The 26,560-nt window shown below is 44.6% G+C and overlaps 1 protein-coding gene across 4 annotated transcripts in view; it reads right to left on the reverse strand.

The window, feature by feature from the left end:
- Nucleotides 1-3,733: 3,733 nt before the first annotated feature.
- Nucleotides 3,734-26,560, reverse strand: part of LOC112246262 (nuclear receptor coactivator 6) — a 45,938-nt gene continuing 23,111 nt past the window's right edge. For 2 of the 4 annotated variants that reach the window (XM_024414557.2, XM_042307743.1), the window contains 11 exons: nt 17,631-18,244; nt 16,925-17,517; nt 16,706-16,824; nt 16,287-16,615; nt 15,975-16,199; nt 12,849-15,858; nt 12,699-12,755; nt 11,358-11,388; nt 5,752-5,793; nt 5,103-5,236; nt 3,734-4,958 (listed from right to left, as the gene is read on the reverse strand). In XM_024414557.2, coding sequence (XP_024270325.1) covers nt 4,912-4,958; nt 5,103-5,236; nt 5,752-5,793; nt 11,358-11,388; nt 12,699-12,755; nt 12,849-15,858; nt 15,975-16,199; nt 16,287-16,615; nt 16,706-16,824; nt 16,925-17,517; nt 17,631-18,244 — 5,201 coding nt within the window. In that variant the 3' untranslated portion in view covers nt 3,734-4,911. Of the gene's footprint in view, nt 4,959-5,102; nt 5,237-5,751; nt 5,794-11,323; nt 11,389-12,698; nt 12,756-12,848; nt 15,859-15,974; nt 16,200-16,286; nt 16,616-16,705; nt 16,825-16,924; nt 17,518-17,630; nt 18,245-26,560 lie in introns of those variants that run through there. The other 2 variants (XM_024414559.2, XR_002952889.2) reach the window with 2 other exon arrangements.

Below are 26,560 nucleotides of genomic sequence, written 5' to 3' on the forward strand. Positions count from 1 at the left end.
AGACCCACTATGCAAGGAATCATTTCAATAGAATGTCACTGCGACAACTGTTGATAGACAGCCAGAGCGAATTTACCAGCTATGTCTATCTACTCCCGTTTTCAGAGCACTCTCGTTTGAGTGTGTCAGGTGTGTGCGTACTGGTAGCGAAGTCAGGTGCAGGAGAGCAGAGATTTGTGAACAGGCGTACACTTTATTGAGGCAAAAGTGCAAAACCCGCAAAACAGTCACAATAATTATGTTTAACGTCTTCGGGATCGATGTCTCTTCCACAGGATGGTTGAGCTAATGTAGGCTGATGCAATTAGCATGAGGTTGTAAGGAACAAGACAATTTCCCTGGACATAGACATATCTGATATTGACAGAAAGCTTAAATTCTTGTTAATCTAACTGCACTGTCCAATTTACAGTAGCTATTACAGTGAAAGAATACCAGGCTATTGTTTGAGGAACATGAAACATTTTTAATAAACAAATGAGGTATATTTGGGCAGTCTTGATACAGCATTTTGAAAAGAAATATAATGGTTCATTGGATCAGTCTAAACCTTTGCACATACACTGATGCCATCTAGTGGCCAAAATCTTAATTGCACATGGGCTGGAATAATACATTATGGCCTATCGATTACATTTCAAAGACGATGGTGCAAATAAAATATAAAAGAACGGTTGTCTTTTTCTTTGCATTATCATTTACCAGATCTATTGTGTTATATTCCTTTCACATTTCCATAAACTTCAAAGTGTTTCCTTTCAAATGGTAGCAAGAATATGCATATCCTTGCTTCAGGGCCTGAGCTACAGGCAGATTTGGGTATGACATTTTAGGCGAAAATTGAAAAAAAGGAGTTAATAAAGTTTTTTGGCAAATACTCACATGGAATAGCCTTAGTGTCAGAAGAAAGTCTTTGTTTCTGGCCATTTTGAGCCTGTAATCAAAGCCACAAATGCTGATGCTCCAGATACTCAACTAGTCTAAAAAAGGTCAGTTTTATTGCTTCTTTAATCAGAACACAAGTTTTCAGCTGTGCTAACATAATTGAAAAAGGGTTTTCTAATTATCACTTTCAATGGAAAATTGATCAACTTGGATTAGCTAACACTAAATGAAATTGGAACACAGGAGTGGCAGAACACTGACAATCTGACATTCCTGTCTTGCAGGAAATCGCGCACAGAACGAGCAGTATAGCTGGTGGCATTGTCATGCTGGAGGGTCATGTCAGGATGAGCCTGCAGGAAGGATACCACATGAAGGAGGAGGATGTCTTCCCTGTAACGCACAGCGTTGAGATTGCCTGCAATGACAACAAGCTCAGTCCGATGATGCTGTGACACGCCGCCCCAGACCATGACAGACCCTCCAACTCCAAATCGATCCCACTCCAGAGTACAGGCCTCGGTGTAATGCTCATTCCTTCGACGATAAACGTGAATCCAACCAACACCCCTGGTGAGACAAAACTGCGACTCGTCAGTGAAGAACACTTTTTGCCAGTCCTGTCTGGTCCAGCGACGGTGGGTTTGTGCCCATAGGCGACGTTGTGCCCATAGGCGACAACAGGCCTACAAGCCCTAAGTCCAGCCCCTCTCAGCCTATTGCGGACAGTCTGAGCACTGATGGAGGGATTGTGCATTCCTGGTCTAACTCGGACAGTTGTTGTTGCCATCCTGTACCTGTCCCGCAGGTGTGATGTTCGGATGTACCGATCCTGTGTAGGTGTTGTTACACATGGTCTGCCACTGCGAGGACGATCAGCTGTCCGTCCTGTCTCCCCGTAGCGGTGTCTTAGGCGTCTCACAGTAGACATTGCAATTTATTGCCCTGGCCACATCTGCAGTCCTCATGCTTCCTTGCAGCATGCCCAAGGCACATTCATGCAGATTAGCAGGGACCCTGGGCATCTTTCTTTTGGTGTTTTTCAGAGTCAGTAGAAAGGCCTCTTTAGTGTCCTAAGTTTTCATAACTGTGACCTTAATTGCCTACCGTCTGTAAGCTGTTAGTGTCTTAACAACAGTTCTACAGGTGCATGTTCATTAATTGTTTATGGTTCATTGAACAAGCATGGGAAACAGTGTTTAAACCCTTTAAAATGAAGATCTGTGAAGTTATTTGGATTTTTACGAATTATCTTTGAAAGACATGGTTCTGTAAAAAGGACACTTTTTTTGTTGAGTTTATATGTATATTTAGATATATACATCTCTGGAAAAAATTGAGACCACTGAAAAATTATCAGTTTCTCTGGTTGTACTATTTATAGGTATGTGTTTGGGTAAAATTAACATTTTAGTTTTATTCTATAAACTACTATCAACATTACTCCCAAATTCCAAACTAAAATATTGTCATTTAGAGCATTTATTTACAGAAAATGACAACTGGTCAAAATAATAATAAAGATGCTGTGTTTTCAGTCCTTGAATAATGCAATGAAAATAAGTTCATATTCATTTTTAAACAACACAATACCAATGTTTTAATTTAGGAAAAGTTCAGAAATCAATATTTGGTGGAATAACCCTGGTTTTCAATCACAGCTTTCATGCGTCTTGGCATGCTCTCCACCAGTCTTTCACATTGATGTTGGGTGACTTTATGCCACGCCTGGCTTGTGACCATCCATCTTCCTCTTGATCACATTTCAGAGGTTTTCAATGGGGTTCAGGTCTGGAGATTGGGCTGGCCATGACAGGGTCTTGATCTGGTGGTCTTTCATCCACACCTTCATTGACCTGAGAGTTGTAGCTATAGTTATAGCTCTCTTGCTCCTCCCAGTGGCATTCTGTGTACAACTCATTTGCGATTTTTGCTCGGCTGATAATCTGAGGTAGAAACTGCATCAGATCTACAAATCAATGAGCTAGAGACGAATACAGTTGGTTTGCAAATCGGTGAACCTGCGCAGCATTCACTCAATTCGATGCATACGGAAAAACGGATTGACGCAAATCAAATTACCCAGCTGCCATTTAGAAACAAATCGTCAGAAAAGGTTTATTTAAAAAATGTCTTCTGGCTGTTTAAAATCGGCCATGGACATGTGTTTTGTTCAGGTTTACACCATTAGGTTTATACCAATGGGCGCTCTGGATTTACCAACGGACAATCTGACAACTCTCTGAATTTACAAACACCGAGAAGGCACTCTGGCACCCCAGATTGAATTTACAAACGCACCCAGGACGTTGGTGACTAAGTGTGTTGGTGGGCAACATTTTATTAGTTTTTTTTTGCCGACGTTTAGTGACACTGGCCCTATTCAACGGGTGTTGAGCATTCGTAAATTCATCAGTTATTCTGTGCTCTGGCACACTCAGACAAGAGTGCTCTGAAGTTAGAGTAGATAGCCAGAGTGAATTTACGAACCCACCCTAAAATGAATTTATAACATGTAATATATTCTCATTAAGTATGTAGTATACACTATAGTATGGGTATTTGAACACAGCTTTGCCATCTGTCCTTTGAAAAACGAACAATAGACGGACGAAGATAATGAGAGGAACAAAAGCAAAACCATGATAAATATTATAAATCTACATCAAAAGACAATTTACCATTGGCTCGAGGCTCAGAACTGACCTGCAAACTGTACAGAATAAATACAAATATGTTATGTATGCCAGTAGAAAGGAGAATGTCAAGATTCAGACAGAGAAATAAGAACAATTCTACATGAAGCACAGCGATCGCTAGCGCATTTGAAATGAAGTTGCTTCCTGAATGACAACTAATTCAACTTTATTTACATATCGATTGTATCCATGTGAACATATTAAAAATGCCATGTCATTATATAGTCAACAAAACCAATTGTCACAATTCAAATAACTATCTAGCCTACTAAATATAAAAATTATAAAGCATAATAACACTACCTGTGAGTCTCTTTGACCATGATCTCTGCTCATTGTCAATTTGCTTGTAAAGCATACACAAGACAGACGCCCAAGGTCAGAAGATGAGGTTGCTTGTAAAGCATACACAAGACAGACGCCCAAGGTCAGAAGATGAGGTTGCTTGTAAAGCATACACAAGACAGACGCCCAAGGTCAGAAGATGAGGTTTGCTTGTAAAGCATACACAAGACAGACGCCCAAGGTCAGAAGATGAGGTTTGCTTGTAAAGCATACACAAGACAGACGCCCAAGGTCAGAAGATGAGGTTTGCTTGTAAAGCATACACAAGACAGACGCCCAAGGTCAGAAGATGAGGTTGCTTGTAAAGCATACACAAGACAGACGCCCAAGGTCAGAAGATGAGGTTGATGGAGTCGTCTGGATAGACTGGAATCGTTGCGCACTGGGTCCGAATTTCTGGTCACTGTGCATACTCAAATTTATTAAAATAATGTTGCCTACTGTCCTACATGGTTCTTCTCTAAAACAGTTGTAATTCACTGATTTCTGGTAAGGTCATGTTCGAAACATGGAAACCGATGAGAAATAGGATCACTTTCTGAACTACAGTAAATACTCCATTTTCAGCCTGCAATGCAAAAGGTGACAGCATTGAACCATGTTAAAACGGTATATGAAACAATTAATGCAGCCAACTTTCACAGAATATCACAGTACAACTTTGGAAGTACAGCACATTAAACCATTTAAAAAAAAAAAGTAGTAGAAAATTTAATGAAGTTTTACAACATAATTATACAATTGAGTCAAGTTTTATTATCAGTCTTCACATAATTAATTAAACACACACACACACACACACACAAGCTACAACCTCACATGATAGCAGGGACAAAACATCAACAATTATTTTTCAAACAATTATCTGTACATGGTTATTTTCACCATCAAAAATGTGTAATCCTGGAGAAAAGAAGCTCATCAAATGATTGACAAAGAAAAATACATTTACAGTTCAGATCACAGGGTTTCACTACTGTGGTCATTTAGACTTCCTTCTCTTAGCCTGGGTAGGGCTGGCACCCGTTTCTGAAAGGACACAGAGGAGAGAGAGTGGGACATGTTTGATGAGACAAATCCCTTTACAATAAAAGCGTAAACTATATGTAAGAGTAAGTTGTGTATGAGAGAGTGTTTGTGCTCTAAATCAAGTCCGCGTGCATGGGCGTGTACCTTTAGCAGCAGCACCGGCTCCTGGCCTGGCCGGTCTCTTCCTCTGCATGCTGTCTGCCACAGTCTCCTCCTCCACCTCCTTGTCGGCCCGTGAGCTCCGTCTGCTAGGACCCTTCGACTTCTCCACGGCAGCCCTGATAGATGCCCGACAGAAAACAGAGCAAGAGACACAGCAGAGGAGATAGAAAAGAGAAGCAGGAGAGGTCAGTTACAAAGATAAAAGAAGAAACTTCCGTAGCTACTCAGTAAAAGTTGGAATATCGCTCCGGTATTCCTTCAAGTTGGGAAAATCGCTTCGGACTGGGCTTTCCTCATCTATTTTTTTATTTAACCTTTAACTAGGCAAGTCAGTTAAGAACAAATTCTTATTTACAATGATGGCCTACCACGGCCAAACCCAGATGACGCTAGGCCAATTGTGCGCCACCTTATGGGAAATCACGGCCGGTTGTGATACAGCCTGGAATCGAACCAGGGTCTGTAGGGACGCCCAAAGCACTGCGATGCAGTGCCTTAGCGCCACTCGCGGAGCCTGTCCACCACAGATACTGTCCGTCTTCACCGTAAATAGTATCCGATAGATAACAAAATGGTGGACACGACAGGGCTGCTGCGTGCGTCCTGGCAGTGCTCACGTGTAAATACATACCTTGAGACTAAGTTAACGGGTGTCTTTCTTTTCTTTGCCCATCTGTGATAGAAGTGGAAAAACAGCAGTCAACTAAACTGTGATAATGCTTAACAAAAATGTTTTTATTCCCCCAACATACTCTTAGTGACAATCATCTCCAGAAGAAAGAAATCATCAGACATAGCCATATTCATACTCAATTAGCAGTCAGTTCTTATGCCGTGGTAGTACTTGTCGTCTTTTGACGTTTGGATATAATTTACATGCTAAGCATACATGCACGATATATATATATATATACACACATACACAAAAGTATGTGGACACCCCTTCAAATGAATGGCTTCGGCTATTTCATCCACACCCGTTGCTGACAATTGAGCACACAGCCATGCAATCTCCATAGACAATCATTGGCAGTAGAATGGCCTTACTGAAGAGCTCAGTGACTTTCAACGTATTTGGTATTTGATTGGGATCCCCATTAGCTGTTGCAAAATCAGCAGCTACTCTTCCTGGGGTCCCCACAAAACATAATACAGAATTACATAATACAGAACATCATTAGAGAAGAACCACATTCATAAAAAAAAAGGCACACGTAGCCTACAATGCATACATATAAACTATCTGGGTCAAATAGGGGAAAGAAGTTGTGCAGTGAGGTGTTGCTTTATCTGTTTTTTGAAACCATGTTTGTTGTTTATTTGAGCAATATGAGATGGATTGAAGTTCCATGCAATAAGGGCTCTATATAATACTGTATGTTTTCTTGAATTTGTTCTGGATTTGGAGACTATGAAAAGACCCCTGGTGGCATGTCTGGTGGGATAAGTGTGTGTGTCAGAGCAGTGTGTAAATTGACTATCCAATCAATTTGTGATTTAACACATCAATGTTTCTTATAAAATGAAAAAGTAATGCAATCCAGTCTCTCCTCAACTCTTAGCCAAGAGAGACTGGCATGCATCAGAACCTTTGAGTTCTATTAGATAGATTACCATATCGTGGATTCAGAGCTGAGGTTGAAAAGCCATAGCACTTAATTATGTGTTTTCAAAAACAGGTTATGGTGAATAATATCAAAGGCTGCACTGAAATCTAACAGTACAGCTCCCACAATCTTCATATCAATTTCTTTCAACCAATCATCAGTCATTTGTGTCAGTGCAGTACATGTTGAGTGCCCTTCTCTATAAGCATGCTGAAATGTTGTTGTTTTTTCCAACAGTTTGCTAAAAGCTGGCAGCAAGCTTATAGGTCTGCTGTTAGAATGAGTAAAGACCACTCTTAGGTAGCGGAATTACTTTAGCTTCCCTCCAGGCCTGAAGACAAAGACTTTCCTCTAGGCTCATATTAAAAATGACAGATAGGAGTGGATATAGTCAGCTACCATCCTCAGTAGCTTTCCATCTAAGTTGTCAATGCCAAGAGGTTTGTCATTATTGATCATTAACAACAACAAAAAAATCCACCTCTCCCACACTAACTTTACAAAATTCAAACTTGTAATGGTTTTCTTTAATTATTTGTTTTTTTTAATGTATGAATACGGTTGATTTGCCAATGAAGTAATCATTTGAATAATTGCCATCATCAAATGGTTTTGTGATGAATAAGCCATCTGATTCGATGAAAGATGGAGCTGAATTTGTCTTTCTGCCATTAATATTATTTAAAGTACTTCAAAGTTTTTTATCAATCATTTTTTATATCACTGATCTTCATAATACAGTTTCTTCTTTTTTGTTGAGTTCAGTCACATCATTTCTCATTTTGCATTTTCCTCATCAATCCATGGAGCCTTAACAGTATGTTTCTTAACCGGTGCATGTTTATCAATAATTGGAAGAAGCAATTTCATAAATTCATCGAGTGCAGCATCTGGATGCTTAAAAATCATATCAGACCAACAAATGTTTTTAACATAATCCACAAGAGTCACAGCAAAATCTTTTGTATGATACACTATTTTATATCTTGTATATATATATCTTATATATGATCTTGTTCCTGTATTGTGTGTAAACACCCTGGTAGGTTGATTAATAAGATCTTCTCTAAGCATTACAGGGATATGGCTCTGAATACACTGCTCAAAAAAATAAAGGGAACACTTAAACAACACAATGTAACTCCAAGTCAATCACACTTCTGTGAAATCAAACTGTCCACTTAGGAAGCAACACTGATTGACAATAAATGTCACATGTTGTTGTGCAAATGGAATAGACAGCAGGTGGAAATTATAGGCAATTAGCAAGACACCCCCAATAAAGGAGTGGTTCTGCAGGTGGTGACCACAGACCACTTCTCAGTTCCTATGCTTCCTGGCTGATGATTTGGTCACTTTTGAATGCTGGCGGTGCTTTCACTCTAGTGGTAGCATGAGACGGAGTCTACAACCCACACAAGTGGCTCAGGTAGTGCAGCTCATCCAGGATGGCACATCAATGCGAGATGTGGCAAGAAGGTTTGCTGTGTCTGTCAGCGTAGTGTCCAGAGCATGGAGGCGCTACCAGGAGACAAGCCAGTACATCAGGAGACGTGGAGGAGGCCGTAGGAGGGCAACATCCCAGCAGCAGGACCGCTACCTCTGTCTTTGTGCAAGGAGGAGCACTGCCAGATCCCTACAAAATGACCTCGAGCAGGCCACAAATGTGCATGTGTCTGCTCAAACGGTCAAAAACAGACTCCATGAGGGTGGTATGAGGGCCCCAAGTCCACAGATGGGGGTTGTGCTTACAGCCAAACACCGTGCAGGACGTTTGGCATTTGCCAGAGAACCTCAAGATTGGCAAATTCACCACTGGCGCCCTGTGCTCTTCACAGATGAAAGCAGGTTCACACTGAGCACATGACAGACGTGACAGAGTCTGGAGACGCCGTGGAGAACGTTCTGCTGCCTGCAACATCCACCAGCATGACCGGTTTGGCGGTGGGTCAGTCATGGTGTGGGGGTGGCATTTCTTTGGGGGGCCTCACAGCCCTCCATGTGCTCACCAGAGGTAGCCTGACTGCCATTAGGTACCGATATGAGATCCTCAGACCCCTTGGGAGACCATATGCTGGTGCGGTTGGCCCTGGGTTCCTCCTAATGCAAGACAATGCTAGACCTCATATGGCTGGAGTGTGTCAGCAGTTCCTGCAAGAGGAAGGCATTGATGCTATGGACTGGCCCGCCCGTTCCCCAGACCTGAATCCAATTGAGCACATCTGGGACATCATGTCTCGCTCCATCCACCAATGCCATGTTGCACCACAGACTGTCCAGGAGTTGGCGGATGCTTTAGTCCAGGTCTGGGAGGAGATCCCTCAGGAGACCATCCGCCACCTCATCAGGAGCATGCCTAGGCATTGTAGGGAGGTCATACAGGCACGTGGAGGCCACACACACTACTGAGCCTCATTTTGACTTGTTTTAAGGACATTACATCAAAGTTGGATCAGCCTGTAATGTGGTTTTCCACTTTAATTTTGAGTGTGACTCCAAATCCAGACCTCCATGAGTTGATAAATGTGATTTTCATTGATAATTTGTGTGATTTTGTTGTCAGCACATTCAACTATGTAAAGAAAAAAGTATTTAATAAGAATATTTCATTCATTCAGATCTAGGATGTGTTATTTTAGTGTTCCCTTTATTTTTTTGAGCAGTGTATATACGGCAACACCTCCCCCATAATAATTCTTGTCTCTTCTATAAATGTTGTATCCTTGTATTGCTACTGCTGTATCATCAAATAAATTAACTAAGTGAGTCTCATAAATGACTAATATATGAATGTTATCTGATGTTAGCAAGTTATTGATTTCCTGAACCTTATTTCTAAGGCTACATATATTAATATGGGCTATTTTCAGCCCTTTCCTGGGTAGCTTAACAGAGATAGACATACTATTGAAAAGAGCAGACAAAGCAAGAGAAAAAAAATATACATTCAGCACATATATACATTCCATTAATCAATTGGTGTGCGTGTGTTGCGGGGTTGAGGCTACGAACCCATAGGCTTGGCTCTCATCCCTTCCAGGCTTCTGGGAGGGAGGGTGGACAATGAGCCTGTCATAGCGGATGTACGCAATGTCCCCACGCGCTCTGGCAGCTATCATGACTGGGATCAGTTCTTTCCTCTTCTGGCGCACAGCTTCAGGATAGTCCTGGTTAAGATATGCATTCCTCTCAAGTTCTTGGCTCTTTCCAGAACAGCTACCTTGTTCTTGAACCTCAGGAACTTGACCACTATCGGCCTGGGCCTATCACCAGGGCCGGTAGTGGGTTTTCCAGTCCTGTGGACACGCTCCACCTCAATCTTCATGTGGTCCATCTTCAATTTCTCAGAGATCATTTCCCTCACTTTGTCCTCAAGACTCCACCCAGGTAGGTCTCAGGTGGAGATTCTGCAATTCCGTCCACAACCATGTTGTTTCGCCTTGATTGTCCCTCAAGATAACATGATAACAGATAAATCAGACTATCATGGATTCACACACAGGACTGATGTCCTCTCTCAATGACTTACAGACTGCTGCCATCTTGCCATTCTCCTGTTTCAACTCGTTGAGCTGACCCTGGGAGAACTGCAAACTGTTCATCAGGTCGTCCATTCTTTTATTAGTAGAATCCACCAGTATTTGGACAAAAAACTTTAAGCTATTTTCTTTTTGTTGTAACTCCTTGTAGGTCTCTTTTTGTTTGTTTAAAAGATCACTCTCGCGTGATAGAGAGACACCAATGGCACTGTCCTCAATGGTACAGCCGCCGGCTTTGGTCTTTGTCATGGTAGCTAGCAACATATGTTAGGCTGTTACTCCTCACTTTTCCAGACAGGGCAGGTCACAGAGAAAATTGAAAACAACAAACAGCAAGGCTCTAGACAGCCACAAACCCGGGACAATCCGCAGTCCCAGCCACAATGGCTAACCAGGTCGCAGGCTGCGTTCAAGAACACCTCGCTAGGTTGATGTCCAGCTATCTAGCAGTTAGGCTAGCTGCGACTCCAAATAGCTCCTCAGACCCGTCCTTGGTCGGCAGTATCACTGGAAAGATACAAGCAGTCCCAGCAACTGATGCCAACTACGTCGTGGGATCCAACATAAGACGCTAGGTAGCTACCGAGAACTTTCCAAAATACTTTATACAGCAAACTTTTCAAAATAGTAGAAGTGGCACTGTCATAGGATGCCACCTTTGCAACAAGTCAGTTCGTCATATTTCTGCCCTGCTAGAGCTGCCCCTGTCAACTGTAAGTGCTAATATTGTGAAGTAGAAACTTCTAGGAGCAACAACAGCTCAGCCGCAAAGAGGTAGGCCACACAAGCTCAGAGAACAGAACCGTCGAGGTGTCCACATACCTTTGGTCATGTAGTTTAACAAGTGGCTCATCGATTTTCCTCCCACCGCCCAACCAAATGAACTCCCTGAGTTTCAGTAGTTACAAATGGCAAAGCATTTCTGTTTACAAACATGGCACTTACTGTAGACTAGGCCAATTACTAACAAATACTTAAAGAATAGTGAAGTAACCTTTTACAGGCAATGGAATAACCCAATTACCTCTGGCATGACAATTATTTCTTTCATACTGACATTTTGTTTGTCTGAAATGTCTTGAGAACCTCACCCTTGTTCAGTCACAGTGGCAACTTCTTCTGCTGTAGAAGGAAAAAAAGACAAACAAAAAAGTTACTAAATATCACAAGATGCATGCTATGTTCACGGCATACAGTGCATCATATAAAAGCATGGTCCAAGACCTGTACAAGTATCTTATAACAAAACCATTTTCAGATTTGGTCTCAGACTATAACATTATTTAATACTGTATATACAAAAGTATGTGGACACCCCTTCACTTTAGTGGATTCGGCTATTTAAGCTACACACGTTGCTGACAGGTATGTAAAATCAAGCACACAGCCATATAATGTTTTATACAAACATTGGCAGTAGAATGGCCTTACTGAAGAGCTCAATTGACTTTCAATGTGGCTCTGTGATACAATACCACCTTTCCAAAAAGTAGGTTTGTCAAATTTCTGCCATGCTAGAGCTGCCCTAGTCAACTGTAAGTGCTGTTATTGTGAAGTAGAAATGTCTAGGCGCAACAACGGCTCAGCCGTGAAGTGGTAGGCCACACAAGCTCAGAGAACGGGACCGCCGACTGCAGAAGTACGTAAAAAACATCTGTCCTCGGTTGCAACGCTCACTACCGAGTTCCAAACTGCCTCTGGAAGCAACGTCAGCACAAGAACTGTTAGTCTGGAGCTTCATGAAATGGGTTTCCATGGCCGAGCAGCCGCACACAAGCCTAAGATCAACATGGTCAATGCAACTTGTCAACTGGAGTGGTGTAAAGCTTGCCGCCATTGGACTCTGGAGCAGTGGAAACGGGTTCTCTGGAGTGATGAATCACGCTTCACCATCTGGGAGTCCAATGGACGAATCTGGGTTTGGGGGATGCCAAGAGAACGCTACCTGCATACAATTACATTCTAGACAATTCTGTGCTTCCCCAAACTGTTGCCACAAAGTTGGAAGGCCCTATCTCACTTCAGCATGCACAAAGCGAGGTCCATACTAAAATGGTTTGTTGAGATTAGTCTGGAAGAACATGACTGGCCTGCACAGAGCCCTGACCTCAACCCCATCGAACACCTTAGTGGAAAGCCTTCCCAGGCTGTTATAGCAGCAAAGGGGGGACCAACTCCATATTAATGCCCATGATTTTGGAATGAGATGTTTGACGAGCAGGTAAATGCATACTTTTGTTCATGTAGTGTAACTTGTGCTTCTATGCTGTAGTTGTTACATTTTATGGTGCCCTCTAGATATACCACCATCTTTGCATATATTCCATTTGTACTCGGTTACCAAGTCATATTATGTCATTGCCATGTCATTACATAAAGGGTCCGGAACATCCACCATTTTGTTATAGATCAGTTAGTGTGACAGTACTTACCAGTATTTTCAGTAGCAGAAGGCTCCTCTTGCTGTAGAGCTTCAGGTTGGATTGACACTGGGAGGAAGGAGATGGTGGAGGTTGTTATTATCACTGAAAGGTCGATATGTGGGGGATAAGTTACTCAATCATGGATTGATTGATATGTACCTGGGGTGATCTGGGTATTCTCCGAAGGTGCTGTGGCCTCTGGTGGGGCTGGCTGGCTTGGAGGCTCCATGGCTGTGGGGACAGGCTGAGCCACAGTAGGGGTAAGGGCCGCTGGGGAGGATATGGCTGGGGAGGATATGGCTGAGGAGTCCCTGGGGGGGTTGGAGGGTCCAGTGGTGGCAACAACAGGAGATGTAGATGGGGACAGATTTGGTATCGGGACTGGGGCTGAAGGAGGAGCCGGATCAGGGAGAAATGTAGCAGTGGTAGGAACAGGGGCAGTAGTAGTGATTGGGGTGGTGACAGGGACTGAGACTGGCGGAGGGGTGGTAGGTTTAGAGGCTGGGGCAGGAACAAGGGACTGGGCTGGTGTAGCAGGTTGAGCATGAAAAGGTGGAGGAGTGGTGGCTTTCGGAGCAGCAGCAGAAGTAGTCCGAGTCTGTGCTCCAGACACTGTGGCCTCAGTCTGGGTGAGAGATGCAGGGGATGTATGAATGGGCACACCCCCAGCGTTCAGACCTGTCTGGTGCTGGTAAGCCAACCCTAAAGTCTGGGCTGGCCATTCCTTAGAAACCTGCTGGGAATCTGGTGGACTGCTCACTGGTACAGAGCCAGGAGCCTGGAAAGGCTTGCCCTGGGCAGCCAAGGAGGGGGAGCATGGAAAGGGGGACCCTAGGGGCTGCTGGAAGGGAGACGAGGCAAACGTAGAGGCTGTGGGATAGGGGCTTGGACGGCGGGAAGGCTGCCCAACTGGTGAGGTAGAGGTCTCTGGTTTGGGAGTGGTAGGGCTTTGCTGCTGGGGAGGAGGCAAGTTACTAACAGGGGAAGCCTGTCTACTGGCCATCTGGACCTGCTCAACTAGCGTTCGGGCAGGCTGGGTGCCAGCCACACTGACCACAGAAGCCTGGGTCCAGGCAGAGCCTGGGGCTTGGGCCTGGGTTGGAGCGGTGGTGAGCTGGATATTAGTTGTGGACACCTTTATGGGCCCTACCATGGTGATTGGCTGGGACACCATTGTGGTGTTGGGGGCCACAGACGCAGCGGGGACCTGGAAGATTGGGGTACCAGTATTAATAAACACAGGCGTGGTAATGAATTGGGGCCGGGGGGCAGTGGTCTGCTGGCTGAGCTGCTGTGCTCTGATGTTCTTACTGGGCATGGCCACCATAGTGGAGACGATGGCTGGGGGGGCCTGAGGGGTGGAACTGATAGGGTTGGAGGTGACAAACACGGTTATCTGGTTGGGGGAGATGGTGGGAGAGGACGCAGGGATCTGCAGGACTGTGGAGACACTGGCCAGGGGTTTAGGGCTGGGGATTAATTTGGGACTAACTGCAGGGTTTGAGTTAGAGTTTGGCCTGGGGGAAACATTGAGGCTGGGACAACTATGACTGACTGTGGCTGTGTTGGGGCTAGCGCCCACATTGACACGAAGACTAGGAGCAGGGTTTAGAGTAGGGTTGGGGCTAGCAGTCGAGTTTAGATTGGGGCTAGGGCTGTGATTCACATTAAGATTGGGGCTTCCTTTAGGCTGCAGAATAGGACTACTGGCTGGATTTGGGAGTTTGGGGCGGGGGGTTGGGCTGGGCTTGGGTTTAGCTTCTGGCTCGTTCACAGCAGCACCAGTAGTAGCAACAGCAGTATCCCCCACTTCCAAGCTCTGAAAAGCACTGGATGGGTTCTCTTGATCTATGGAGGCTTTAGTGCTCTCCTTGTAGACAGAATCCCCAGCTGGAGCACTCTGAGTGGGCCTGGCAGGCACGCTGGGGGTGGCTGCGTTATCCAGTAGCTGGTTAAGGGAGGTAGGAACATCCCTGAGAGCAGGAGAGGCCTCATATACAGATACAAACTCCTGCTGAGGAGCCATCTGTACAGGCTGCCTCTCCCCTGCTACCATTGTGCGCTCAAGCCCAGCTTTAGCCTCCTGAGGAGTTGGGACACGAAGGCTAGCCATCCGGGGGGCAGAGAGCTCCCTCAAAGGCTGAGGCATCTGCCGCTGCTCTACACCTGCCATTCCCTGCCCTTCCCTGGGCATCTCAGCTGTGTTATCCTGGAACCCTTGGAAGGGGCTCTGGATCTGATGGGCATCCAGGCCCACCCCAACCGCGAGTGAGACCGGGCTAGGAGGCACTGGGGTAGGGCTCAACATCATGGTCTGCCCTGTCTGGGGGTTGACCATGTGTTGCTGGTGAGGGGAGGTTAGGGCAATCTTAGCCCCCTTCTGCCTCCCCGGGCTGGGGGTAGTGGATTTGCGGCTGGAGGCAGGGCTGGATCTGCGGCTGTTACTGGGACTGGCCCTTTTAGCCTGCCCTCCTCCAGACTGCTTGTCCTGTTTCCCTTGGCCCAAGTTGGCCGCTCCACTGCCTATAGGGAAAGACTGCTGACCAGAGTTACCTCCACCACTTCCATTGTTGCTGGACATAGTTAGGCTGGGAGGGGCCTGCCCTATGGCTTTGAGAGTGGTGGGGTTGAGCCCACCCTGCTGTTCAAAGCCCCGGCTGAGGTTGGGCTGCCTGGGTGGCAGAGGGATGTTGATCTTGGGGGGAAACAGGCCTGCAATGGAGGCGTTCAGCCTCTCAGGGGAGAGGTTGATCTCAGAGGGCTCAGTGCTTGGAGGACGGTTGGTAGGTGTGAGAGGGTGGTGGTAGGGCCTGGGACTGGCCCGGTTGGGTGTTTTGGGCCTGGAGCTCTGGGAGGTGGTGGCAACGTTAGGGAAGTGGAGGCCAGGCATGGGGCCACCCTGCAGGGGCTGAGGGGGCATCTGTTGCTGGGGACTGGCTCCAGGGTGCTGGGGCATGGGCGAGGGGCTGGGGCCCTGCTTCATCATGTGGGCGTTTGTGCCCTGGTTCACCACCAACTGTTGGGCTCCATTCCCAGACTGCATCCCCATCTCCTGGCCTCCAGATCTGTCCTGCAGTGAGTTGGGACCTCCAGGGGCCTCCTCAGCCCCCGTTCCTTGGGAACCAGGCCCTGCCTCAGGGTGAGACATCTGCCGGGCTGCCCCAGTCATCTACATAGGTAGGGATAGATGATATACACACACCCCAGGGAATTAACAGGCATAGAATATTAACAAGACAATAATAAATATGATATAATTCAAACATCTATCAGATTGTGTCCAACCTGTGGGTTGACCATGAGGGGCATCCCTCTGGGTTTGTCTGGGGAGGGGGGCACTCCTCCGTGCCCCTGGAGGTTGATCATGACGGGTATGTTGCCCTGCTGGGTGCCAGGCATCCTCTGGGCCTCCCCGGGGTTCATCATGCCCCTGGGGGGGTTCTGCCCACCTGGATGGAGGGGCATCCGGTTTTTAGCCTGCTCCTGCTGCATCTTCATGACCATCTGCTGCTATAACACAACCGGAACAAATTAGCTATATAATCCATAGTTATCATGGAAAATGTGTCGTGACGACACACACGCAGTCGATGGTACCTGTTGTTGCTGCTGCTGCTGTTGATGGTGTGGTTGTTGCTGCTTTTGTTGTTGTTGTAGATGATGAGGGTGCATCTGTGGCTGGCCTTGAGTCTGACCCAGAGCTCCAGCCACCCCCTGTTGCTGTCCTGGAGGAACTTGCATTCCCTGCATCTGCTGTTGCATCTGTTGCTGCTGTTGTTGCATTTGCTGTTGTTGCTGTAGCTGCTGTTGTTGCAGCTGCTGCTGATGCTGCTGCTGCTGTATATGCTGCTGTTGTTGATGCTGCTGCATGAACTGCATAGGCACCTGCTGTAGGACTCTCTGGTCTCCAGGCTGACCTGGGAAACCTGACATGAGAAAAAAGGAATGATAAGAAGCCACTCAACTAAAAGATACAAGTGTGAGTGAGCAAACCAAGAATCATGAACATTGCATACCTGCAGGCCTGTTGGTGAAGTCTGAAAGTTTGGGTCCAGAATGGTCCATGCCCACCCCCTGTTCCCCACTCAGTGCTGGCAGCTCTGGGTCCTCCAGGCCAACACCCACATCCAGACCCCTGGGTAGAAGAAAATAATACCTCAAATGACTAACCATGTCCAATACCAAATACTTTGTGTGGATATAGCTTAAGATTTCAATAACATTCAGCTCCTTACCCTAGCCCCTCCATCGGCTGCTGTCCCTCCCCTACTTTGGGCTTCTTCTTGCGTGGTGGTTTCTTCTTCTTGGGTTTGGCCTGGCCAGGTCCTCCAGCCCCCTGCTTCCCCCCAGGTCCAAACTGACTAGCCGAGATGTCACTCTGGAGCAGGTTGACCAGGAGAGGACTGGTGAGCGTCACGTCCTTGTTCACTGGAAATCCCCCTGCCTGAGCGCACAACCCACTCAAAGGCATTTGACCCCCGAACTGGGGATTGAAGTTCATCCCGTGACCCGGGAAGTGGCCGTTGCCCACCTGCATGTGCTGGGGTGCTCCAATTCCTGTCATGCCTTGCTGCTGTTGCTGACCCTGTATGTCCTGGAGCATCTGTTGGACACTGCCCATGTCGCCTGTACAGCCACTGGGGTCTCCGAGAGCGTGTGGGTGTTGCTGTGTCGCCTGTTGTTGCTGCTTTTGTAGAATGGCTTGTTGTTGTTTCTGTTGTTGGAGCTGCTGCTGCTGTAGCTGCTGCTGGACCAGAGGATGACCACTGGGGAGTCTCATCTGACTGTGCATACCCATGACCTGGTTTGGGTTGCCACCCATGGGGACCTGAACAAATTTAGGAATGAGCAAGTGAAACAATATTTCCCATCACAGGGAAATGGGGTTTTCCACCTATTGCCACAATGCAAATAACATTTTTTTTTAAAGAAATGGAATACCTGTTGGGGCTGCTGCTGGGTCATCTGTTGATGTTGTTGTAGCTGATGTTGCTGCTGCTGTTGTTGGAGCTGAGCCATTTGCTGCTGCTGCTGTTGTTGGCCCACCTGAGCTTGCTGGAACTGAGACATGTTACCGGGCCCGTTAGGAGACGGACCCCGCATGACCCCAGCTTGACCTTTCACTCCAAACGCATGTTTGTTTCCTTGCATCTGTTCCATCATGGAGTTTTGCTGTTGTTGCTGCTGATGATGCTGTTGTAGGAGCATCGCCTGGTGCCCCTGCCCTCCAACCACCTGGCTGTGCATCACCCCCTGGCCCTGCTGGGGCACCAGCTGCTTGGGTGGGGTCATGCCTCCTCTCTGCCCTGGGTTGAGGGGTCTGGAGAGGACCGTTTGCCCCGGACCCCCACCCTGGACCATCTGGCTGGGGGACGAGGACACAGGTTGGCCCTGGAGGCCCATCATCTGGTTCTGGAGGCTGGGCTGGCCCATACTGGGGCCTGAGGTGGTGCCTGGGGGCTGGCCGGCCATGCCACCGTGGAGGCCCATGACATTGGGCTGGGAGTGGCACGGACCTTGCATGTTGTTGGGGGTGGAGGCTGATGACTGGGCTCCTGAATTCAGATCATAAGAGAATGACACTGAAGTTGGCCTGATACAGATTAAATCATATCACTGTATTGTCTGCTGAGTTAGTCCACTTGATTTTAATCACTTTTTGACAACACCTCTTTTGATTTTAACTAAACTCTCCATACATACTCGCCCAGTGGTCAGAAAGTAACTTTTTGGACCTGAATGCCAAAACATTCAAGAGATAGAGGTGCCCAAAGTTGAACCTTTTTGCATACCCCACTCATGGTATATGAGACATCCATGTCTTCAGCACTGGAAAAGATACAACGATAGAGTTTGACATAATTTAAAAGCTTACAAAGAATAAACTAGAAAATTTCCTGAATAAAGAATAATTTCCTGAAGAAAAAATATATATATATATATATATATATATATATATATACACACACACACACACAGCTGAAGTCAGAAGTTTACATACACTTAGGTTGAAGTCATTAAAACTTGTTTTTCAACCACTCCACCACATTTCTTATTAACAAACTATAGTTTTGGCAAGTCGGTTAGGACATCTGTTTTGTGAACGAAACAAGTCATTTTTCTAACAATTGTTTACAGAGAGATTATTTCACTTATAATTCACTGTATCACAAATCCAGTGGGTCAGAAGATTACATACACTAAATTGACTGTGCCTTTAACTTCTTTGGGACTGGGGGGCAGTATTGAGTAGCTTGGATAATAAGGTGCTCAGAGTAAACTGCCTGCTACTCAGGCTCAAAAGCTAGAATATGCATATAATTAGTAGATTTGGTTAGGAAACACACTGAAGTTTGTGAGTATAACAGAACTCATATGGCAGGCAAAACCCTGAGAAAAAAATCCAACCAGAAATTGGGATATCTGAGGTTTGTAGTTTTTCAAGTCATTGCCAATCGAATATACAGTGTCTATGGGGTCATATTGCACTTCCCAAGGCTTCCACTAGATGCCAACAGTCTTTAGAACCTTGTTTCAGGCTTCTATTGTGAGGGGGAGCGAATGAGAGCTGTTTGAGTCAGGTGTCTGGCAGAATGCCATGAGCTAAATCATGCGCTCGCCCGTGAGAGGTAGCTGCGTTCCTTTTAATTGTTCGGTTGAAACATTATTGAAGATTTATGATAAAACATCCTAAAGATCGATTCTATACATCGTTTGACATGTTTCTACGAACTGTAATATAACTTTTTAAACTTTTCGTCAGAACTAAGTGATCGCGCATTGAACATTTGGATTACTGGGCTAAACGCGCAAACAAAAAGGATGTATTTGGACATAAATGGACTTTATAGAACAAAACAAAACATTTATGGTGGAACTGGGATTCCTGGGAGTGCATTCCGATCAAGATCATCAAAGGTAAGTGAATATTTATAACGCTATTTCTGACACCTCTCCTTCTTTGGAAATAGGCTGTATGTTTTTTCTGTGGCTAGGTGCTGACCTAATATAAATCGCAAGGTATCCTTTCGCCATAAAGCCTTTTTGAAATCTGACACAGCGGTTGAATTAAGGAGAAGTTTATCTATAATTCCATGCATAACACTTGTGTCATTCATCAATGTTTATTATGAGTATTTCTGTCATTTGATGTGGTTCTCTGCACTTTCACCAGATGTTTGTTTGAGACAATGCATTTCTAAACATAACACACCAATTTCAAATGAGGTTTTTGGACATAAAGATTAACTTTATCGAACCAAAACACACATTTGTGTAACATGAAGTCCTGTGAGTGCCATCCGGTGAAGATCATCAAAGGTTAGTGATTCATTTTAACGCTATTTCTGTCTTTTGTGAGCCCTCTCCTTGGCTGGAAAATGGCTGTATGGTTTTCTGTGACTAGGTGCTGACCTGAAAATAAAAGAGAGCCGCACACTCTAAGAGCTCAGATGCAAAAATGTAATACCAACGTTTTGACAGCCAAGCTGTCTTCATCAGGGTATAATCACAAACACTGCGGGATGACTCGTTTATATAGTGTCAAAAGACACAGGTGTCTGTAATCATGGCCAAGAGTGGCCTAATATCATTGGTTAATAATCAAATATTAAAATGTCATACAAAGCAGCATACAAAAAACAAATGGTTAGCATACGATCATAGATTAATTTAACTACACAAGTTTACAAACAATTACAATGGCAAAGTCACAATAGTCACAAGAATGGCTACAGATCAGATTTTTTTCTACTAGGTGCTGACCTAACATAATCGTTTGGTGTGCTTTTGCCGTAAAGCCTATTTGAAATCGGACACTGTGGCTGGATTTGCAAGAAGTTTATCTTTAAAATGGTGTATAATACTTGTATGTTTGAGGAATTTTAATTATGGGATTTCTGTTGTTTTGATTTGGCGTCCTTCAATTTCACTGGCAAGATGGGACGCTACCGTCCCACATATCCGAGAGAAGTTAAACAGCTTGTAATAGACCAGAAAATGATGTCATGGCTTTAGATGCTTCTGATAGGCTAATTGAAATAATTTGAGTCAGTTGGATGTGTACCTGTGGATGTATTTCAAGGCCTACCTTCAAACTCAGTGCCTCTTTGCTTGACATCATGGGAAAATCAAAAGAAATCAGCCAAGACCTCAGAAGGTATCAGAAGGTATCACGTTCATCTGTACAAACAATAGTACGCAAGTATAAACACCATGGGACAACGCAGCCGTCATACCGCTCAGGAAGGAGATGTGTTCTGTCTCTTAGAGATGAACGTACTGTGGTGCGAAAAGTGCAAATCAATCCCAGAACAGCAAAAAAGGACCTTGTGAAGATGCTGGAGGAAACAGGAACAAAAGTATCTAGATCCACAGTAAAACGAGTCCTATATCGACATAACCCGAAAGGCCGCTCAGCAAGGAAGAAGACACTACTCCAAAACCGCCATAAAAAAGCCAGACTACAGTTTGCAACTGCACATGGGGACAAAGATCATACTTTTTGGGGAAATGTCCGCTGGTCTGATGAACCAAAATAGAACTGTTTGGCCAAATGGTTCTTCCAAATGGACAATAACGCCAAGCATACTTCCAAAGTTGTGGCAAAATGGCTTAAGGACAACCATGTCAAGGTATTGGAGTGGCCATCACAAAGCCCTGACCTCAATCCTATAAAAAATTTGTGGGCAGAACTGAAAAAGTGTGTGCGAGCAAGGAGGCCTACACACCTGACTCAGTTACCACAGCCCTGTCGGGAGGAATGGGCCAAAATTCACCCAACTTATTGTGGGAAGCTTGTGGAAGGCTACCTGAAACGTTTGACCCAAGTTAAACAATTTACCCAAATACTAATTGAGTGTATGTAAACTTCTGAACCACTGGGAATGTGATGAAAGAAATAAAATATAATACAAGCTGAAATAAATCACTCTATTATGCTGACATTTCACATTCTTAAAATGAAGTGGCGATCCTAACTGACCTAAAACAGGGAATTATTAGTAGGATAAAATGTAAAGGTTTGGGAAAAACTGAGTTTAAATGTATTTGGCTAAGGTGTATGTAAACTTTCGACTTGAACTGTGTATAATACACTGCTCAAAAAAATAAAGGGAACACTAAAATAACACATCCTAGATCTGAATGAATGAAATATTCTTATTAAATACTTTTTTCTTTACATAGTTGAATGTGCTGACAACAAAATCACACAAAAATTATCAATAGAAATCAAATTTATCAACCCATGGAGGTCTGGATTTGGAGTCACACTCAAAATTAAAGTGGAAAACCACACTACAGGCTGATCCAACTTTGATGTAATGTCCTTAAAACAAGTCAAAATGAGGCTCAGTAGTGTGTGTGGCCTCCACGTGCCTGTATGACCTCCCTACAACACCTGGGCATGCTCCTGATGAGGTGGCGGATGGTCTCCTGAGGGATCTCCTCCCAGACCTGGACTAAAGCATCCGCCAACTCCTGGACAGTCTGTGGTGCAAAGGCGTTGGTGGATGGAGCGAGACATGATGTCCCAGATGTGCTCAATTGGATTCAGGTCTGGGGAACGGGCGGGCCAGTCCATAGCATCAATGCCTTCCTCTTGCAGGAACTGCTGACACACTCCAGCCACATGAGGTCTAGCATTGTCTTGCATTAGGATGAACCCAGGGCCAACGGCACCAGCATATGGTCTCACAAGGGGTCTGAGGATCTCATCTCGGTACCTAATAGCAGTCAGGTACCTAATAGCAGTACCTCTGGCGAGCACATGGAGGAATGCCACCCCACACCATGACTGACCCACCGCCAAACCGTTCCTGCTGGAGGATGTTGCAGGCAGCAGAACGTTCTCCACAGCGTCTCCAGACTATAACATCTGTCACATGTGCTCAGTGTGAACCTGCTTTCATCTGTGAAGAGCACAGGGCGCCAGTGGGGAATTTGCCAATCTTGGTGTTCTCTGGCAAATGCCAAACATGCTGCACGGTGTTGGGCTGTAAGCACAACCCTCACCTGTGGACATTGGGCCCTCATACCACCCTCATGGAGTCTGTTTCTGACCGTTTGAGCAGACACATGCACATTTGTGGCCTGCTGGAGGTAATTTTGCAGGGATCTGGCGGAGGTAGCGGTCCTGCTGCTGGGTTGTTGCCCTCCTCCACGTCTCCTGATGTTCTGGCCTGTCTCCTGGTAGCGCCTCCATGCTCTGGACACTACGCTGACAGACACAGCAAAACTTCTTGCCACAGCTCGCATTGATGTGCCATCCCGGATGAGCTTCACTATCTGAGCCACTTGTGTGGGTTGTAGACTCCGTCTCATGCTACCACTAGAGTGAAAGCACCGCCAGCATTCAAAAGTGACCAAAACATCAGCCAGGAAGCATAGGAACTGAGAAGTGGTCCCCACCTGCAGAACCACTCCTTTATTGGGGGTGTCTTGCTAATTGCCTATAATTTCCACCTGTTGTCTATTCCATTTGCACAACAGCATGTGAAATTTATTGTCAATCAGTGTTGCTTCCTAAGTGGACAGTTTGATTTCACAGAAGTGTGATTGACTTGGAGTTACATTGTGTTGTTTAAGTGTTCCCTTTATTTTTTTTGAGCAGTATATATATATACACATACACACAGTGGGGCAAAAAAGTATTTAGTCAGCCACCAATTGTGCAAGTTCTCCCACTTAACAAGATGAGACAGGCCTGCAATTTTCATCATAGGTACACTTCAACTATGACAGATAAAATAAGAAGACAAATCCAGAAAATCACATTGTAGGATTTTTAATGAATTTATTTGCAAATTATGGTGGAAAATAAGTATTTGGTCAATAACAAAAGTTTCTCTCAATACTTTGTTATATAGCCTTTGTTGGCAATGACAAAGGTCAAACGTTTTCTGTAAGTCTTCACAAGGTTTTCACACACTGTTGCTGGTATTTCGGCCCATTCCTCCATGCAGATCTCCTCTAGAGCAGTGATGTTTTGGGGCTGCTGCTGGGCAACACGGACTTTCAACTCCCTCCAAAGATTTTCTATGGGGTTGAGATCTGGAGACTGGCTAGGCCACTCCAGGACCTTGAAATGCTTCTTACGAAGCCACTCCTTCGTTGCCCGGGCGGTGTGTTTGGGATCATTGTCATGCTGAAAGACCCAGCCACGTTTCATCTTCAATGCCCTTGCTGATGGTAGGTTTTGTTACTTTGGTCCCAGCTCTCTGCAGGTCATTCACTCGGTCCCCCCGTGTGGTTCTGGGATTTTTGCTCACCGTTCTTGTGATCATTTTGACCCCACGGGGTGAGATCTTGCGTGGAGGCCCAGATCGAGGGGGATTATCAGTGGTCATTTATGTCTTCCATTTCCTAATAATTGCTCCCACAGTTGATTTCTTCAAACCAAGCTGCTTACCTATTGCAGATTCAGTCTTCCCAGCCTAGTGCAGGTCTACAATTTTGTTTCTGGTGTCCTTTGACAGCTCTTTGGTCTTGGCCATAGTGGAGTTTGGAGTGTGACTGTTTGAGGTTGTGGACAGGTGTCTTTTATACTGATAACAAGTTCAAACAGGTGCCATTAATACAGGTAACGAGTGGAGGACAGAGGAGCCTCTTATTATGGCTGCGATCCCCTGATGTTGGTCCCTGTACAGGGATCGCAGCCATAACAGGTTTTAAAGAAGAAGTTACAGGTCTGTGAGAGCCAGAAATCTTGCTTGTTTGTAAGTGCCAAAATACTTATTTTCCACCATAATTTGCAAATACATTTATTAAAAATCCTACAATGTGATTTTCTGGATTTTTTTCTCCTTTTGCCTGTCATGGTTGAAGGGCACCTATGATGAAAATTACTGGGAGAACTTGCACAATTGGTGGCTGACTAAATACTTTTTTGCCCCACTGTATATAGTTTAAGTCGGAAGTTTACATACCTTAGCCAAATACATTTAAACTCAGTTTCACAATTCCTGACATTTAATCCTTGTAAAAATTCCCTGCACCATAGCATTTCACAAATTTCTGTCCAACTGGAATTGAGATACAGATTATTTCACTTGTAATTCACTGTATGTAAACAATTGTTGGAAAAATGACTTGTGTCATGCACAAAGTAGATGTCCTAACCGACTTGCCAAAACTATAGTTTGTTAACAAGAAATGTGTGGATTGGTTGAAAAGGTAGTTTTAATGACTCCAACCTAAGCGTATGTAAGGGAACACCTCCCCTGAAATGTACAAAAATGAATGGGAAGTCATTGGCACTGGACAAACCATATACACGGTGTCCAATACCACTCAATTCGGCGTCGTTTCATTCAAAGTTTTTGGCAAATGCCAAGTGTAACACTTTAAAAATCCAACAGATTTCGAGTGCGCTCCACCGTGGATTTTCATATTGCAAATGTAATACAAGTCAACATCCAAAAGTAACATTTTGAAAAACTTATCACCCCCTTAAAAAAGTGCTTTCTGGACCGTTTTTTGAAATTCTTTCAAATTGTGTGTCAATTACACATGTATAAGAGCTGTATCAACATACTTTAGTCATATTTTATTATCATCATTTAAAAATATATATATATTTATATACACACTTGTGCACAAGGTATATGTTTGTCCATTTGCAATATCATTTCATAGGAAGTCAAAAGTCACTTTTTTTGGGCCAAATGCCATAAGAAATGTCCCAATGCAATATAAAAGATTTGAAAATGCCAAAGCAGGATGTTATGTCCATTTGCCATCACAAATTTGGCATGCTCAAAAATCCTGCAGGAAGGCAAAATTGACTGGCCAGATGAACTCAGGATGGCTGGGCAATGATTCTGGTTCCTCTTCATCACTCGTTGGGGTTGATTTCAGAATGTCACTTTGGTGATGGTCCCTCACTGTTTAAACATATTGCAAATTGACAAAAGTAACCAGCAAGTCACTGTCCATCAGTCAATTAGATATCATTCTGACACCACACCCACTTTTTCCAACTCGTTTAGAAGCCAACTATCAAATACTTCAGAGCTGGCCCAAAATTCACAGCACCTTCTGTTCAAACCATAATAAAAACATAAAACACGTAGTTACGTTCTAGCTGCAGGTCCAATTCTGACATTATGTGTAGGCCTATGTGAGGCGACCCCAAATCCCAAGTTTCAGCTCGATAGGTCATTTGGTGCCCGAGCAAGACCCTAATTGGTGCTGAAAATCCACTTTTTTCCATGCCTTGCTACGGGGTCATTGAATGAGCTATCTGACAGCAACGTTGGGGTCCGTCTCTATGGGCCGAGCCGGTGTCAATGAACCTAGTCTTGCGTTTTTGACACTTTTCTAAATTTCGTCATTTTCGTAATGGTCAAAATAAATTGAAGTCATTGCAAATGTACGAGGCTGTTTTTCGGTCCGAGAACCTTCTAGAGCCAAGTAACTCACCACGCACTATCGACCTGAGGTCTAGAACAGGTTTCTAAAGTTTCAGAACTCTAGGTCAGACGGTTCTTTTTTAGTTTGAACAAAGGTAACTATTGCAGGCACTGTCTGTCTCTACACACCACACTGTGTCCCTCTGTCCTAGCTGTGTGTGTGTGTGTGTGGGATTTTTTCTTGGAAATTTTATGGGAGAAATGACTAATTTACAGTTTATGGGGGTTGCCTATCACACATATGAAGTTTTGAAAAGATCTAACCTTTTTAACCCTTTGAAACAGCCCCTATGACATAATTTAAGGAACTTCCGGTTGGCACAGGAAGCTATAAGTAAACAGAACATAAGATTACAGAATCCTAAATTTTAAGTGTTTAAGTTAAGAACTGACCGATTTACACAGGGTTGAATGCACTATTTATCACAAACTGATGGTTGGGTATGGAAAAACACTTTT

Source organism: Oncorhynchus tshawytscha, linkage group LG28 (genome assembly GCF_018296145.1).
Source record: "Oncorhynchus tshawytscha isolate Ot180627B linkage group LG28, Otsh_v2.0, whole genome shotgun sequence".
In the NCBI taxonomy this organism is placed as follows: domain Eukaryota; kingdom Metazoa; phylum Chordata; class Actinopteri; order Salmoniformes; family Salmonidae; genus Oncorhynchus; species Oncorhynchus tshawytscha.